General features: G+C 34.7%; 1 protein-coding gene across 1 annotated transcript in view; it reads left to right on the top strand.

Annotated features, from left to right (window-relative positions):
* The window catches only part of LOC150100291 (intermembrane lipid transfer protein VPS13A-like), a 254,905-nt gene that overhangs the window by 104,532 nt on the left and 134,689 nt on the right, over nucleotides 1-15,684 (top strand). The window contains exons 6-7 of the mRNA XM_090402628.1: nucleotides 2,438-2,645; nucleotides 14,881-14,939. Of these exons, the coding sequence (XP_090258754.1) occupies nucleotides 2,438-2,645; nucleotides 14,881-14,939 (267 nt within the window). The remainder of the gene's footprint in view (nucleotides 1-2,437; nucleotides 2,646-14,880; nucleotides 14,940-15,684) is intronic.

Here is a 15,684-nt window from a genome sequence, read left to right on the forward strand (position 1 = left end):
TTTTTGTGTGATGTTATTAACAGGTTCTGATCTTTAAAGAGATATTCTCCAGATGTCTTTTGAAAGATAGTGTTCTATCCAAGGTAACACCCAGATATTTAGGGAAATCTTGGTGTCGCAGTGTTGTGTTGTTAAAGATGACCTGAAGTTTCCTAATTGCCAGTTTGGTGTTTAGGTGAAAAGAGCTAATCTCGGTCTTATTGAGGTTTGGTGTTAGTATCCATTTATGAAAGTATTCCCCAATGGTTTTAAGGTCATTTGTGAGAATATCTTCAGTTACTTCGATGTTTTTATGCTGGGTGGTGAGGGTGGTTTTGATGCTAATACTGACCCCTGCAGAGCCCGTTGTTCAGCTTTCTCAGTTTGCTTATTTTGTTTCCCAGTATCACATGAAAGAACCTGTCAGAAAGGATGCTGCTAATAAGATACGATGGATTGGAAAAGTACAGCTTGTATAGCAAACCCACTTTCCATACTGTGTCATATGCGGCAGTAAGGTCAACAAACACAACAGAAGTTTTCAAACATCTCTGAAAGTCTGCCTTGATATGGATAGTAAGGCTTAGTACTTGGTCTGTACAACTACGTTGAGCCCTAAAGCCTGCTTGCTCAACAGGGATAACTTCAGATATTTTTGGCCCAATTCTGTTGAGGAGTCTTTCGAGGAGCTTATAATAGCAGCTGAGGATTGCAATTAGGTGATAGCTCTCGGCTTGTTGGGTTTTAATATGGCTATTATTTTGGTTCTCTTAAAGAATTAAGAGAACCAAAGTTAACCAAGAATTCAGGATGAATACCATCAAAGCCTGATGCTTTGCTGGTTTTAACCTCCTTTAAGGCCTCAGTTATTTTGTCTCTTGAAAATTAGGAACTATTAGTTGCACTTTGTCAGCTTGTGTTCCATGTGTGTTGATGATCTCGAGGGGCTCTAGATGGCGAGGTTATTCAACAGGCAATTTGATCTGGATTCACCAAAGGATCTTTATGGGTGATTGGGTTACTTCCACCTAACTTCTTTAATAGGCTCCATGTTTTTCTGCTTGATTTTTTAAAGTCTAAGTCATGCACAGTTTTTATCCATTTTTCTCTGCACTCATTATCAAGATTTTGGAGTAGTTAGTCAGCTATATCGCAGTCACTAGATTCTAAATAGACTTGGTATAGCTCTTCACAGTCTTTATTCCAGCCAGGTATGTATTCTTTTTGCAAACCCCCTTGGAATATACTTTTTTGCTGTTGATATGACTGCTCCATTGAATCTGTTGTAGCTTTCACTCAAGGTTGGTATCCATCTTACTATTTTATCCAGTTGTTGTTGTGAAAAATCCTGCCAGTTCGCGTTCCTAAAATTCCATTTTGGTCGTGGAATGGATCATATTATTGGTATTCGTATTCCTACTTCTACCAATACTAGGCAATGTTAGCTGTGTGGAAAATCTTCAAGGACTCATCTTGTTGTGTTTAGCAGTTGATTTTGCAAATTTTGGGTAACAAAGCAGAGGTCTGGGTTGTATTCCCTCTTCCATGCTGCAGCCTTGAAGGTTCCTTTGCATCAGATATTAAGCTCAGATTGTTTTGCTCAGCCCAGTTTGTTAATACTTCACCATTTCCATCATTATTATTGTAATTCCACAGGGTGTGATGGCTGTTGAAATCCCATATGTTGGATGTGAGAATATGGGAATTACTTCAGGGGAGGCTTATAGATGTTAACCACTGTGAGATCTTCAGTTTTTCACTATGAGAGTGTGTATATTCTGATTAATATATGCTGATATTGAGTGAGCATTCTCTATATTATTGCATACTTAAGTTGCACAGCCATGAGCTTGGTGATGTATAGTTTCTAGTATATTGTACCCTGCAATTCTTCTTCTAGATTTCAATTGTTGTTCATTATCTGTGTCTCTTGAATGACAGCTGTCTATATAATTTTCTCAAAGTATTTTTGAGAGATATTGACCTTTAGCAAAGCTGATTCCTTCAATGTTGAGTTAGCAAATCCGGAAATTGGTAACCAGCTTTCTTTTCTTGTGGTCCTGAAAAGAACCATTTGGTAATTATAGCTTGTGATTTCATGTGTCCATTAGCCAGGAGATCATTAAGATAAATCTGGCTGCCAGCATTTGCTCTAGCTCATTTAGCATTACCCAGGATACACCGTGTGTGTGTGGGGGGGGGGGGGGAGCAAGAAATATACCCCAGAAACATACAATATGTGCAGATCAATCTGGGAACTTGTTTTCAGGTTATAAACTGGCTGACAGAATGATACCTATTTAGTAATGAGTAATTTCAAGTTATTTTTTAAATCATGTTTGAAATTATAATTTGTTTTGTCATATATTACAATTTTTTTACAAATTTAAAATGCCATAATTTGTTGCACCATTTAGTTTAAATAACTACAAGCCTCTTGTCTTTTCTCTTCTCTTAGAGTAACAGCAAAGATTGATTGCTTCAACATTGATGGTACTCCAAATGAAGAAACAGGTTTAGTGCCTACAATAGTATCTTCTCAAGCAGCAAAAAGTGGTGGCTCTCAATCACTGCTTACTGTAAATTTCGAAACAAATCCATTAAATGAATCATGTGATCAAAAAATTATTGTTGACAGCCAGCCTCTTGCAATTACATATGATGCAGTAAGTACTTTGCTGAATGTGTGTTGAATAATGATTTTGTCAAATATAGAGAAAATCTGGCTGTATTCTGACATTAAGCATGCACACACACACACACACACACACATGAAGGGAGAGAATAGTAAGTACATTCTCACAGAGAACTTTCATAGTTCAGTCAGTGTCCTTTGTTTGAAAGTCTGGATTTGAATCCTGATCCTATCTAGGATACAAAGTATCTCTTATAAAGGTTTTTTTTAGCTAGTCTTTTATGGAGCTTGCAGGGTTTTTTCATCTTTCTAAGTAGGCAAACCAATCAGAGGAACATACTGGGTGTTCTTCCGGTCAGTGTATCATGTCTGTTTTACAATGTTAAAACAGACATGATACATAATATCTCTAAAAAGGCTGTTATGTCTGTTTTAACATATGCAGTGTATTAAATAGATATAATATGATGTCATCATAAACTTAGTTGCTTTGACTCTAACTCCAACTTGTCAACTAGTGTCCCTCAGATTGTAAGTAAATGTGGCTAGGCTACATTTGAGAATTTATGGTTTATAAAGGAGATAAGCAGTTTTATCAGAAGTCATTTCACTGTTGCATGAGTGAATGGAAAGAATTTAAGTGTTTTTAGAGGGGGAACGGTGTGAAAGAATTAAGTGTTCTGAAGTTCACGGTTCCCATTATGCTGAAGAAATGAGTTTACAGGTGACACTGGGTCCAGGTTACAAATTGTATGTTGAAAATAATACTACTATCTCATAATGCAAAAACATTATGGGGGGGGGGAGCTACTATCTAGCAAACTTTGTAAGTCATGGGATCTTCTTCACAAACTGTCTCAATCCACATATATCTTGGTCTTCCTCTGGGTCTTTTTCCTGCCAAACTGGCAGAGAACACTTGTTTTGCTAATCTTTCCTTTCCCATTCATCGTAATATTCATTCATAATATTCTCGTTTTTAATATGATATTGCCACTGATGCCATCTGCTCACATCTCTACTCTTTCTCAGGACTCTCATATCTGTGGTCAAGTGTTTTATTTTAACTTATGGATCTAACCCAGCTCTTAGATCCATAAGTTAAAATTGGTTTGAAAACTGTCTTGTATACAGCTAATTTAGTATTTTGACTAATTTCTCTCTTATTGCCCTCCCTCAATGAGTCTTTGGACTCACTGGAGGTGTCATGTAATAATAAATCAAAATAATAATAAAACTAAATCAGTAGAAGAAAAACTAAACATTAAAAACAAAAATGGATTGAACATGTGAACCGAATGGCCAACACCTGACATCCTAAAATATAAGCCAATTGGAAAGAAAAGGCAGGGTAGACCTCAAAAAAGGATATTGGATGGATAATGAGACCGGAACAGACCAATATGGTCTCTACCCGTATTTAGTGTTATGATGATAATAATAATAACAACAATATCATCTGTGTAAAGTAAAGAGCTGAGATTAACATCTCCAATTTTGATATCAGGTTTAATACTACTTTCCTTCATAATGTGATCCACATAAATAATGAATAACAGAGGGGATAATGTACATCCTTGTCTGACACTAGATTTAACATCAAACCATCTGTACTTTCTTCAATTCTAACTGCTGACTTACAACTGAAATAAAGACTAAGTATTGCTTGATATAATGATCCACTGACACCATACAACACTGTAGCGTTTTGAATAGCTTCTCTCTTGACACCTTGTCATATGCTTTTTCCAGATCAACAAAACTTAAATACAGATCTTTCTTATATTCCCATGATTTCTCCACTATTTGTCGTAAAGTGGATGTGGCGTTTGCATACCACCGCGCTAGGCCGCACGAAGGAAGTCTTGGTTTCGAGTCTAGTCGGCGACTAGAGGAAATTTTTCTAAACCTTTTTTCGACCGGTTCCCGAGTTAGTCGATCTCTGGCACGGGCAAGCAGGTTTTTCCTCCCGGAAACTCGGGTTTTTCGTCCTGTAAACTCAAGAAAATCGACCGTAGAACCCACATTATTTTCAGACATTAAATATATTGTGTTAGGGTTAGAGACCACGAGATGGCGGCACATTTGAGCCGTCTCTCTTCACTGTGTACCGCTTAATTAGTGATAGCCTTGGGCCATCTATCTCTGATTGGTACCAGTGGAGATTGAACTGCCCACTCAGTCTCCAAAAGTTAGATAGGGCTAAATGGCCTCGCCTACTCCCGTATATACAGGAATAAAAAGGCGTTAGCTGATTTTTTTTTTTTTTTTTTTTGTCGTAAAGTGAAAATCTGATCCTGACATCCTCTATTTGGTCTGAATCCAGCTTGTTCTTCACCAAGCTTTTCTTCCACAATCCTTCTCAACCGTTTCTCAAGTATACTTGCATATATCTTACCAGGAATACTCAGTGGGGAAATATCTCTGTCATTCTCACAATCAGTTTTATTTCCCTTTTTGTATATGGGTACTATGAGAGCTCTACTCCAATCATCTGGAATTTGTCCCTCTGTCCATGCCTCCTGAACTATGCAGTGCAGCCACTGTAAGACTTTTATACTTCCATAACTTGAGCCTTTCTGGTTGAATATCATCTACTAAAGCTACCGTTCCACATTTCAGGCTTTTGATGGCTTTTTCTACTTCAGGTATGGATATATATTCCTGATTACATGCCTGTTGAGTGTTTTTTACTAGTGTGCTGTTGTGCTGTCACTGATTGTTTCGTTTAGCAATTTTTTGAAATAATTACTCCATACATCAAGGATATCTTTTTCACCAGTTTTCACGTCACCATTTTCATCTCTAATTTTACAGCTTTTTCAATAGCCTCCAGAATATTTTGCCATCTTCCTGATATTTATTTTCCTATCCAAGTCTTCCCATGACCTTTGTTTAGCCAGTTTTACGCAGTGTTTAGCTTTATTACATTTGTCTCTGTATTTTCTGAGAGCACAAGTTGACTTATTTGTGAGGAACTTTTGATATGCTTTCTTTTTTACCTTCACTGCTTCTTTAATTTCCTTTGTCCATCATGGAGTTCTGATTTTGCTATCCTTGCAGACAACCTCACTATGACTGAATTAATCAATGTTTTCTTCAGGATTTATCACTGAATCTCCAGGTTTGGTTCCTATTCTCAAACTCTTTCATTTTTTCTTGAATAATTTTGTGTATTTTAGTCTACAGTTCACATATGAGAGCTGCTCAACTTTATTCGTTTTAAAATGATGGCTGACTGACAGAGATCAAAAAGTATTACACAGTTTGGGGAGGGGGAGTGACTCTGTGAGTAACCAGTGGTGTGCCTCAAAGATCAGTCCTTGGTCCATTTTTATTTGATCTTTACATTAATGACTTTGGGAAGAATTTGGTATGTGACATACAGCCATTTGCTGATGATGCAGAGGGGTTCTAGGAAAATTCAGTATAAACATTTTCATCATAAAACATTTTTACCGTAAGACATTTTGCATTAATTTTTGTAAATAATCAATGGATGATAAAGGTATTATAAATTCATTAAAAAGGCTAATTTTTATTAAGGTGAATGTCAGTGATACATAACATAATGAAATCATTTAAAAATTGTGCAAATTAAAAGAGATGCTGCGTAAATAATTAACTTTTTGCTGTGGATCATCAATTCAACATCGCTGATTGGAAAAAATGCTAATGCTGTAAAGCATTTAATTTTCGTATTGAATTCAGCATTTGTTTGATAATGTAACTTCAAACCAATGACAACAATTTTGCTATGTAGATTTTGTACCATATGAAATAACTCTCAGGGGACCCTGTAACCCCTAGAGAGTGCGTCCCCTGGGTGGCGGATAGGGGAGCCCACCATGTGTGTGTGTGTACATGCGCGTGCGTGTGTGTGTATATATATATATGGTGGGGTGGTCCGAATATACTGAATAAGGACTCGTGGACCAACAGGGCCATAAGGGGAAATCATCTTGATTGTAAGGGAAGCGGCACTCCCATGGACCCTTAGCTGGATCTATCCTCTCCTTCTTCTACTTTGAGGAAGACCCACTTACTTTAATCTTTCCTATAAGGCCTTATCAGCCAACTCTTCTTACTTTATGATCCTTGTGCTATTAGAGTACTCGAGGGCCATGGGGTCTTTTCATTTCTGTCCTTACAACTATGTCCTCTCTATAAACCTTACTATATTTCTTCTATAATCTACCCTTTCCCCTTCAATATACCCTATTCCTCCTATGGGTTTAAATTCGGAAGAAGGCGAGTTCAGAAGCCTTAAGGTAGCAGCCCTACCACTGAACTATTCCATCGTCAGGCTAGTCCCCTGACATGGAGAACATAACCATACTTGTAAGCTGACAGAAAAAGATAATTGGATTGAATCTATGGGAAACGACCCTGGAATGGAAAAGGGAAAATGAAAATGGAAACGACAAAATATAATACACATAGCAAACTGGAATGTAAGAGGAATAGCATATAAAGAAATAGAATTAGACCAGTTATTAAATGAAAGAAATTTTAAAATAGCAGTAATCACTGAAACAAAAAAGAAATTAAAAGGAACTATGAGAACTGAAAATTTTAATGTGATATACAGGGGAGGTGACAGAGACCAAAGAGCACAAGCAGGAGTCATGATTTGGATTCATAACTCCCTTTCAAAACAGTTAAAACATTATAAATTATGGAATGAAAGAATAATAGAAGCTAGAATAAAGATAGATAGAGGCTATTTAACAATAATTGGTTTATATGCCCCAGAAGAAGGAAGAGAACAGGATAATATTGATTTTTATAATCAGCTACAAAACATATATAATAAAATAAATAAAAATGATTACATAATTTTAGCAGGAGACTTAAATGCAAGAATTGGAAACATGAAAATTAATAATAATATAGGAATACATGGAGAACACGCTCTAAACAGAAATGGTAAAAAATTGATTGACTTTATAGTTTATAATAACCTAAAAATAATGAATTCCTTCTATAAACATAAAGACATACATAAATATACTTGGGCAGCAAGAGGATGGAAATCAATATTGGATTACTTCATATTAAATGAAAAGACATCAAAATTTTCACTAGATGTTAGAGTTCACAGAGGATATGAAATAAGCAGTGACCACTTCCTTGTTAAAATAAAATTAAGATTACCACCTAAATGGCTACAAGTAACAAGAACAGAAAGAAAAATTGAAACATTTGTTTATAAAACTAGACTACTGAATGACACAAATGTACAATGGCTATATGAACAAAGAATTAACCAATATCCAGATAAAATAAAACAAAATGAAGAAATAGAAATAGAATGGCTTAATATAAAAACGATACTAAATGCAGCAGCAAATGAAAGCTTAGGAAAGACCAAAAAATTCAATAAAAGAAAAAAACTGAAGATCTGGGATGATACAATCAAAGAAATAATTAAAAAGAAAAAAAGAAGCCTATCACAAATGGTTAAGCAGTAAAAGATTAGAAGATGAAATAGAATATAAAAGAATAAGAGCCATAGCTAAAAGAGAAGTCAGAAAAAGACATAGAGAATCATGGAATAAATTTGTTTCTAATTTAGAACATGATTTATATAAAATAAGACCCAATGTATATAAGATTTTGAAACACCTAAATGCAGATACCAAAGAAAACATAAAATTAAACACTGAATTAAAATTAGAAGAATTTCTAAACTACTACACAGAACTGTGGACAGACAAATATTTTAAAAAAGGCAACTGGCAAACAATTAACGAAAATGAAATAACTGAGGAAATAACTGAAGAAGAATTAGAAATCAGCCTGAAAGAAACAAGAAACGCAAAATCACCTGGAGAAGATAAGCTAGGTTCAGAACTATGTAAATACGCAGGAACAAGATTCAAAAAAAGATTCTTATTATTTATAAATAAAATTTACTCAACTGGTATCCCCCCAATAGAATGGAAAAAAGCAATTGTGATTCCTATCTTTAAGAAAGGTAATAGAGATGACCCTAAAAACTATAGAGGTATCAGTATACTAAATTCCTGTTACAAAATATATAGCAGAATCTTAAATAAGAAACTAATGAAATATTCCGAAAACTTTATTCTAGAGGTACAGAATGGATTTAGAAAAGGACGATCATGTATAGACCCAGCCTTTTGCCTAAAATTAATAGTAGAGAAAAGAAGAGAATATAATTTGGAGACACATATTGCATTTATTGACTTTGAAAAAGCATTTGACAAAGTTAAAAGAAACATATTATTTAACATGTTAAAAGAAAAATACCAAATAATATCCTAAAAGCTGTCACAAGTATATATGAAAATAATCAAATACAAATAAGATTAAATCATGAGCTATCATATACAAGAGAGATAAACCAAGGGGTCTGATAGGGATGTTCCCTCTCAGCAACTCTTTTTAATATCTACTTAAATGAAATAATAATAAAATGGAGTAAAAATTTACATCAAGGAATTAAACTTTCACCTACAGTTAACTTAAACACTCTCCTCTTTGCAGACGACCAAATAATAATTACAAATTCTGAAGATAACTTACAGAAAGCTATTTTAAATCTAAATGAGATATCCAAAGATTATGGTAAGATAATATCAATGGAAAAATCAAAAACTATGGCCTTTAAAGGACAAGATCCAGCAAGAACTAAAATAGTATTAGATAACAAGATCTTAGAACAGGTGAATTCATTTAACTACCTAGGATGTATGATCACTTATGAAAATGAAAAAGATATAAACATAAAAATTACAAAATATTTAAAAATAACAGGAGTAATTATCTCTATATTTAAATCAAACCTAGTTCAAAAACAAATCAGGCTAAAAGTGTACAATACATTAGCCCTACCGGTCTTAATGTATGGAAGCGAAATCTGGACAATAAAACAAAAAGACAAACAAAGATTAACAACAGCAGAAATGAAGTTTATGAGAAAAACTGCAAAGTATTCCTATTTGATCACAAAAGAAATGAAGATATTATGAAAGAATTAAACCAAGAACCAGTAATTGAAAAAATTAAAAAATATAAACATAGATGGATGGAACACGCTCAAAGAATGAAAACAGAAAGATTACCAAAACAAGCCTTAAAGTACAAGCCATTAGGAAAAAGAAAACCAGGACGTCCTCTTAAACGATTCAACGATGACTTCTAAGGCCGGTACAGGTCATACTAGGCCTAAATCCTTGATACGTATGATGATGATGACCATATGAAATAAACAAGCTGTTATAGTTGTTGATGTAAATATGTTAGAAAAAGTGTTGATAGTTGCTTTCTCGAAGTTAACCATTAATGTTTCGCGATCTAATGATGAATGTAAGCCCTTTAAGGTACTGAATAATCTGCTGTAAGATTTAATTCTGTAAGCGAAGCAAAAAGAACTCCGCCAATGAGATCCTTAGGGATCTCATGCCAGTCCCAAGCCTGGATAAAGGAGGAGGGTTGGTCAGATGAGTGTCGATGCTCTTACTGTAAAGAAAAAACACGATTGTTATCTGATGCCTATAGGATCAGTGGGTAAAACATGCAGGCTCGGACGTCGCCCTGATAAACAAGGCCCACGATACCAATTGAGCGATTGAGGTTGGATCGAAAAGTGGGATACCGAAAGGAAACTGAAACTGAAACTAACAGAACTGTTATCAGTAGGAACACGGAATGTGCAGACACTCTGGATGTCAGGAAAATTAGAACTACTTCCTGAGGAAATGAAGAGATATTGGTGGGATATACCAGGATTGTTGGAGATGCGATAGACATCATCTGGAGAGATCAATGGATGCAAAGTAATATGGTCAGGACATGACACGAAGCAGGAGTTGGCTTCCTTCTTAGCAAAAGAGCTTGAGAAGCACTGTTAGGCTACAAACCAGTCAATGAACGAATCATAGTAGCAAGATTTCAGACAAACCATTCAACATATCAATGGTCCAGACATATGCACCCACATCCGACAGCACATATGAGGATATTGACTTATTCTACAAAGATCTGACAGAGACAATAGAAATGATACCAAAGCAAGATATGATAATTATTGAAGGAGATTGGAATGCCAAAGTTGGAAGAGAGATAATGATGGTTGCGAAAGAGTCATGGGAAATATGGTTTTGGAGAAACAAATGAATGAGGCGAAAAAATTATTAGAATTTGCTGTGGACCATGAGATGATGATCTGGTAATGTAACACAAGATTCCAACAAAAGGAGTGTAGAAAATGGATGTGGCGATCAAATGATGGGAAAACCAAGAACATAATTGATATGATTAAAAGAAGACGGATAACATCAGTACAGCAATGTGTCAAACTTTTCAAGGAGTAGATATAGACTCGGACCATAGTTTAGTGATCGCAAACATCAAGTTGAAATTAAAAAAGATATGTAAACCCCAACATCAGAATAGAAGAGACATAGCACGAATAAGTGAAACAGAAATAGGAAGAAGGTACAGAACAGTGTTAGAAGAGAAACTTAAAAGTGTGGAGAAAGAAAAAAACTCGAATCTAAGAGTGAAAGAAGTAATGAAGGCGATAGAAGATGCAGTTGATGAAACAGTACCAGAAGAGGAGAAGATCAAGAAGAAATTGATTACACAAGAAACACTGAAGTTAGTACAGGAGAAAAGAATGTTGAAGATAAGAAGGGATACATCAGAACAAATAGAAGAGCAATATAGAAGAAAGTGTAATGAGGTGAAAAAGGCAGTCAGAATGGATAAGATTAAATGGTTAGAAGCCCAATGCAACAATATAGAACAGTACTATGGAGAGCATAAAATAAGGGAGGTATACAAAATGATCAGAACCATTAATAGAAAGTGGCAACCAAAACAGACCACAATTAAAGATGAAAAAGGCAAAGTTTTGATGAATAAAGATAAAATTGTACAGCAGTGGACAAGATACTGTAGTGAGTTATATGAAGAAAAACTAGATTTAGATAGAGTTGGGAAACTGACTGAAGAATTGAAGCAGATATCACCACCAGGTAATGAGCATGATATGGACATTTTAAGAGGAGAGGTAGAGAAAGCAATAGGACGGCTAAAACACAACAAGAGTCCTGGTAACAATAACATCACTGGAGAAATGATGAAATGGTGAAAGTATGGTTACAGAAATGCAACAACTATATAATATGGTATGGAAAGAAGGGAAAATGCCAGAGGAGTGGGTGAAATCAATATTAGTGACATTATACAAGAGAGAATATAATCTAGAAAGGGAAGAGATTTGGACTTGTTATGAACTTGAAAAAAATAAAAACAATGATATTTGTGAGAAGTACATGAAACAAAAGATACAAGTGGATGGAATTGATATAGAAAATGTAGAACAATTCACATATTTGGGAAGTAAACTGACATATGACTTGGACTGTAAAAAAAGAAATAAAGATCAGGATTGCAAAGGGAAGAACAAATCTGAAGGCCATGGATAACATCTGGAAAAGTAAAGTGATCAGCCTGCAAACAAAACTAAGAGTGCTGGAAACATGCATCTTTAGCAGTGTACTGTACGGATCTGAAACATGGGTAATAAATAAGGAATCAAGAAAAGAATTTTGGCATTTGAAAGAACTTGTTATAGGAAGATTCTAAGAATAGGATGGGTACAGACAATCACCAATAAAGAGCTCTATTAGAAGATACAACCAAAAGAGAATCTAATGCAGAAGATTATAAAACGGAAACTGCAATTATTTGGACACATCTATAGAATGAGTAAGGACCGGAAAATAAAGACATTTATGTTTGGTATTTTGGATGGTTTAAACAGAAGAGGTAGACCATACAGAGAATGGATAGATGATATAAAAGACTGGTGTGGAATGGGTGCACATAAACTGCGACACTGTGCACTGGACAAAGAAAGGTGGAAGAAGATAGTGAAGGAGGCATCAGACACCAACCGGCAGTGAGCCCATGGCTCGTGATGATGATGATGAAAGCAAAAAGCAGCAATGGAATCCTTAGGGGGTCTCATGCCAGCCCCAAGCCTGGATTAAGGATGAGGGTCATTCAGATGAGTGCCAATGCTCTGACTGTAAAGAAAAAACACATGATTGTTATCTGATGCATATACAATCAATAGCTACAACATGCCAGCTCGGATGTCGCCTGGATCAACAAGGTCCGTGATACCAATCAAGCGATTCTATATCATACTCATTACCTAGTGGTGATATCTGCTTCAATTTTTCAGTCTGTTTCCAAACTCTATCTAAATCTAGCTTTTTTCATATAACTCACTACAGTATTTTGTCCATCACTGTATAATTTTATCTTTATTCATCAATACTTTGCCTTTTTCGTCTTTAGCTGTATTCTGTTTTGGTTGCCACCTTCTATTAATGGTTCTAATCATTTTGTACACCTCCCTAGTTTTATGCTCTCCATAGTACTGTTATTATTGCATTGCAATTCTAACCATTTCATCTTATCCGGCTGACTGCATTTTTCACCTCATTACACTTTCTTCTATATTGCTCCTCTATTTGTTCTGATGTATTCCTTCTTATCTTCAACATTCTTTTCTCCTGTACTAACTTCAGTTGCTTTTCTAATCCATTTCTTTTTGATCTTCTCTTCTTCTGGTACTGGTTCTTCAACTGCATCTTCTATCGCCTTCATTACTCCTTTCACTCTTAGATTCGAAATTTTTTCTTTGTCCACACTTTTAAGTTTCTCCTCTAACACTGTTCTGCACCTTCGTCCTATTTCTGCTTCACTTGTTCTTGCTCTCTTCATTTCTGATGATGGGGTTTATATTTTCTTTTTTAATTTCAACTTGAAGTTTGCAATCTTTAGCAGTGTACTGTTATCCAAGTCTCTCTCCGCTCCTTGAAAAGTTCGACACTGCTGTACTGATGTTATCCATCTTCTTTTAATCATAATCATATCAATCATGTTCTTGGTTTTCCTATCATTTGATCGCCACATGCACTTTCTACACTCCTTTTGCTGGAATCTTGTGTTACAGATCAAAGGTGAAAACATTTTTTCACCTCGTTTATTTCTTTCTCCGAAATCATATTTTCCCATGACTCTTTCCCACCATCATTATATATTCCAACTTTGGCATTCCAATCTCCTTCAATAATTAGTACATATTGTTTTGGTATTGTTTCTATTGTCTCTGTCAGATCTTTGTAAAATAAGTCAATATCCTCATCTGTGCTGTCAGATGTGGGTGCATATATCTGGACTATTGATATATTAAATGGTTTTGCTTGAAATCTTGCTGCTATGATTCATTCATTGACTGCTTTGTAGCCTGAGAGTTCCTTTCTAGCTTTTTCTTTAGACTTGAACTATGTTTCAGGTGCAAACTTAATTATTGTTTGCATACTTGGGATTAGGAGTAAAAATAACCAAACTTATAAAATTGCTTGGTTATCCTAATATACAATATCCCCAAGTTAAAAATTCACACACACACACACACACACACACACACACACACACACACACACACACACACACACACACACACACACACACAATAGCTATAAAAGAAGCACTTACCTATAAACACAGGCTGATTACTTACATAAACACTCATCCTAGCTAAATATTTAAAATTGCCAGTTTTGAGAATAAAGAGGTGCTACTTTTTTAGTAGCAACATTTGTTTATCCTCAAGTTTTGCAGTTAATGTTGGACTTTAACACAGCTTCATTCTTTCATCTAAGCTTTTCTTTTAATTCATCGGTGATCTTTCCCATTTCTTATAAATCCATTCCATTTCTACTGTTGATAAACACACTGCATCTCTTAACCTGGATCTCACATGCAAAAAAAGCATGTGTGAGATTCAGGTTCTTCTCATGGTGTATGATGAGTGTGTGTGAAATGGACTACCATTAGGTGTTTTGATTGTGTCTAAAAAAGGGTCTGCCCTTGATAAGTTTGAGTTCCCTGAAGAAACAGTGATACTAAAAAGCTTCATAAAATCCATTTGTGGAAAGAGAAAAGTAGTAGAGATCTCTCATAGATGTAACCAAAGGAACAGCTGAACTCAGTGGAAAACTGATAATTGTTTTGAAAAATAAGATGTGAATTGAATTTTAATGCATAAAATTTTTTTTTTAAATTGTATTTTTCATATCTAAATTGAAAAATAAATTTGTTTGCAGGTTTCATTGTATATGCATATGTAATACACTGAAATTATAATGATTCAGTGATATTTGATATCTCAGTTTGTATTTTTTAAAGTAAATTTTCTGATTTTTTTTTTGCAGATGACAATAAATAGCCTTGCCGAAGTTTTCAAACCACCAGAACCAGTCAACTTAACTCAGTAAGATAGATTGATTGTTTCTTGCAATTAACATATTGAATTAAATTTTTACTTTTTTAATCCTTAACTTAGTATGCAGAAATGTAATTCCACTGCAGAAAATATTGGAAAGTCCTTTTGTATGCTATGCTGTCCTGAGTATAATTTTAAGTTGTATTTTTTTTTTCTTCCAGAGAAAGTTATATGCTGAGCTAAAGGAAATTTTCTCTGTAAGGAAAAGAAAATTTTTTCCCCCCTAAATGACAATTGATTTTCAGCAATTTGTTGTGCTTGGGATGTAATATTCTTGAAGTTTGAAGAAGTGATTATTTGAATATCAATATAATTTCATTATCTTGTATATTTTTCCTCACATCAGTAGAATCTTCAGGAGTATTTTATAATTCATTAAATAATAGAATATTATTCATACAGCAACCTGATGGGACAATCCTCTTGTAATGCAACTTACAATACAGCTTGCTCTAAGCTAACAAGACACATTTTGTCATTGTTGATGACTTGTAATTTCTTATTGACAGTGGATGAAAATAGTGAAGTAATCAGTAGGAATGAAAGCATGCATTAACATCAGACTTGATAAGAACAAAATACAAAAATGGAAAACTCATATGGAAAATCTTGATGTTTATTTGTAAAATTTCAAAGTATGTTTCACAGATATCTTCAGTACAAAAATGGAACAGTAATTAAATAATAACAGAAAATTCAAAAAAAAAAAAAAAAAAGTGCTACAATAGCATTT

Source organism: Typopeltis vanoorti, chromosome 13 (genome assembly GCF_054136105.1).
Source record: "Typopeltis vanoorti isolate ZY-2024b chromosome 13, IOZ_Tvanoo_1.0, whole genome shotgun sequence".
Lineage (NCBI taxonomy): Eukaryota > Metazoa > Arthropoda > Arachnida > Uropygi > Thelyphonidae > Typopeltis > Typopeltis vanoorti.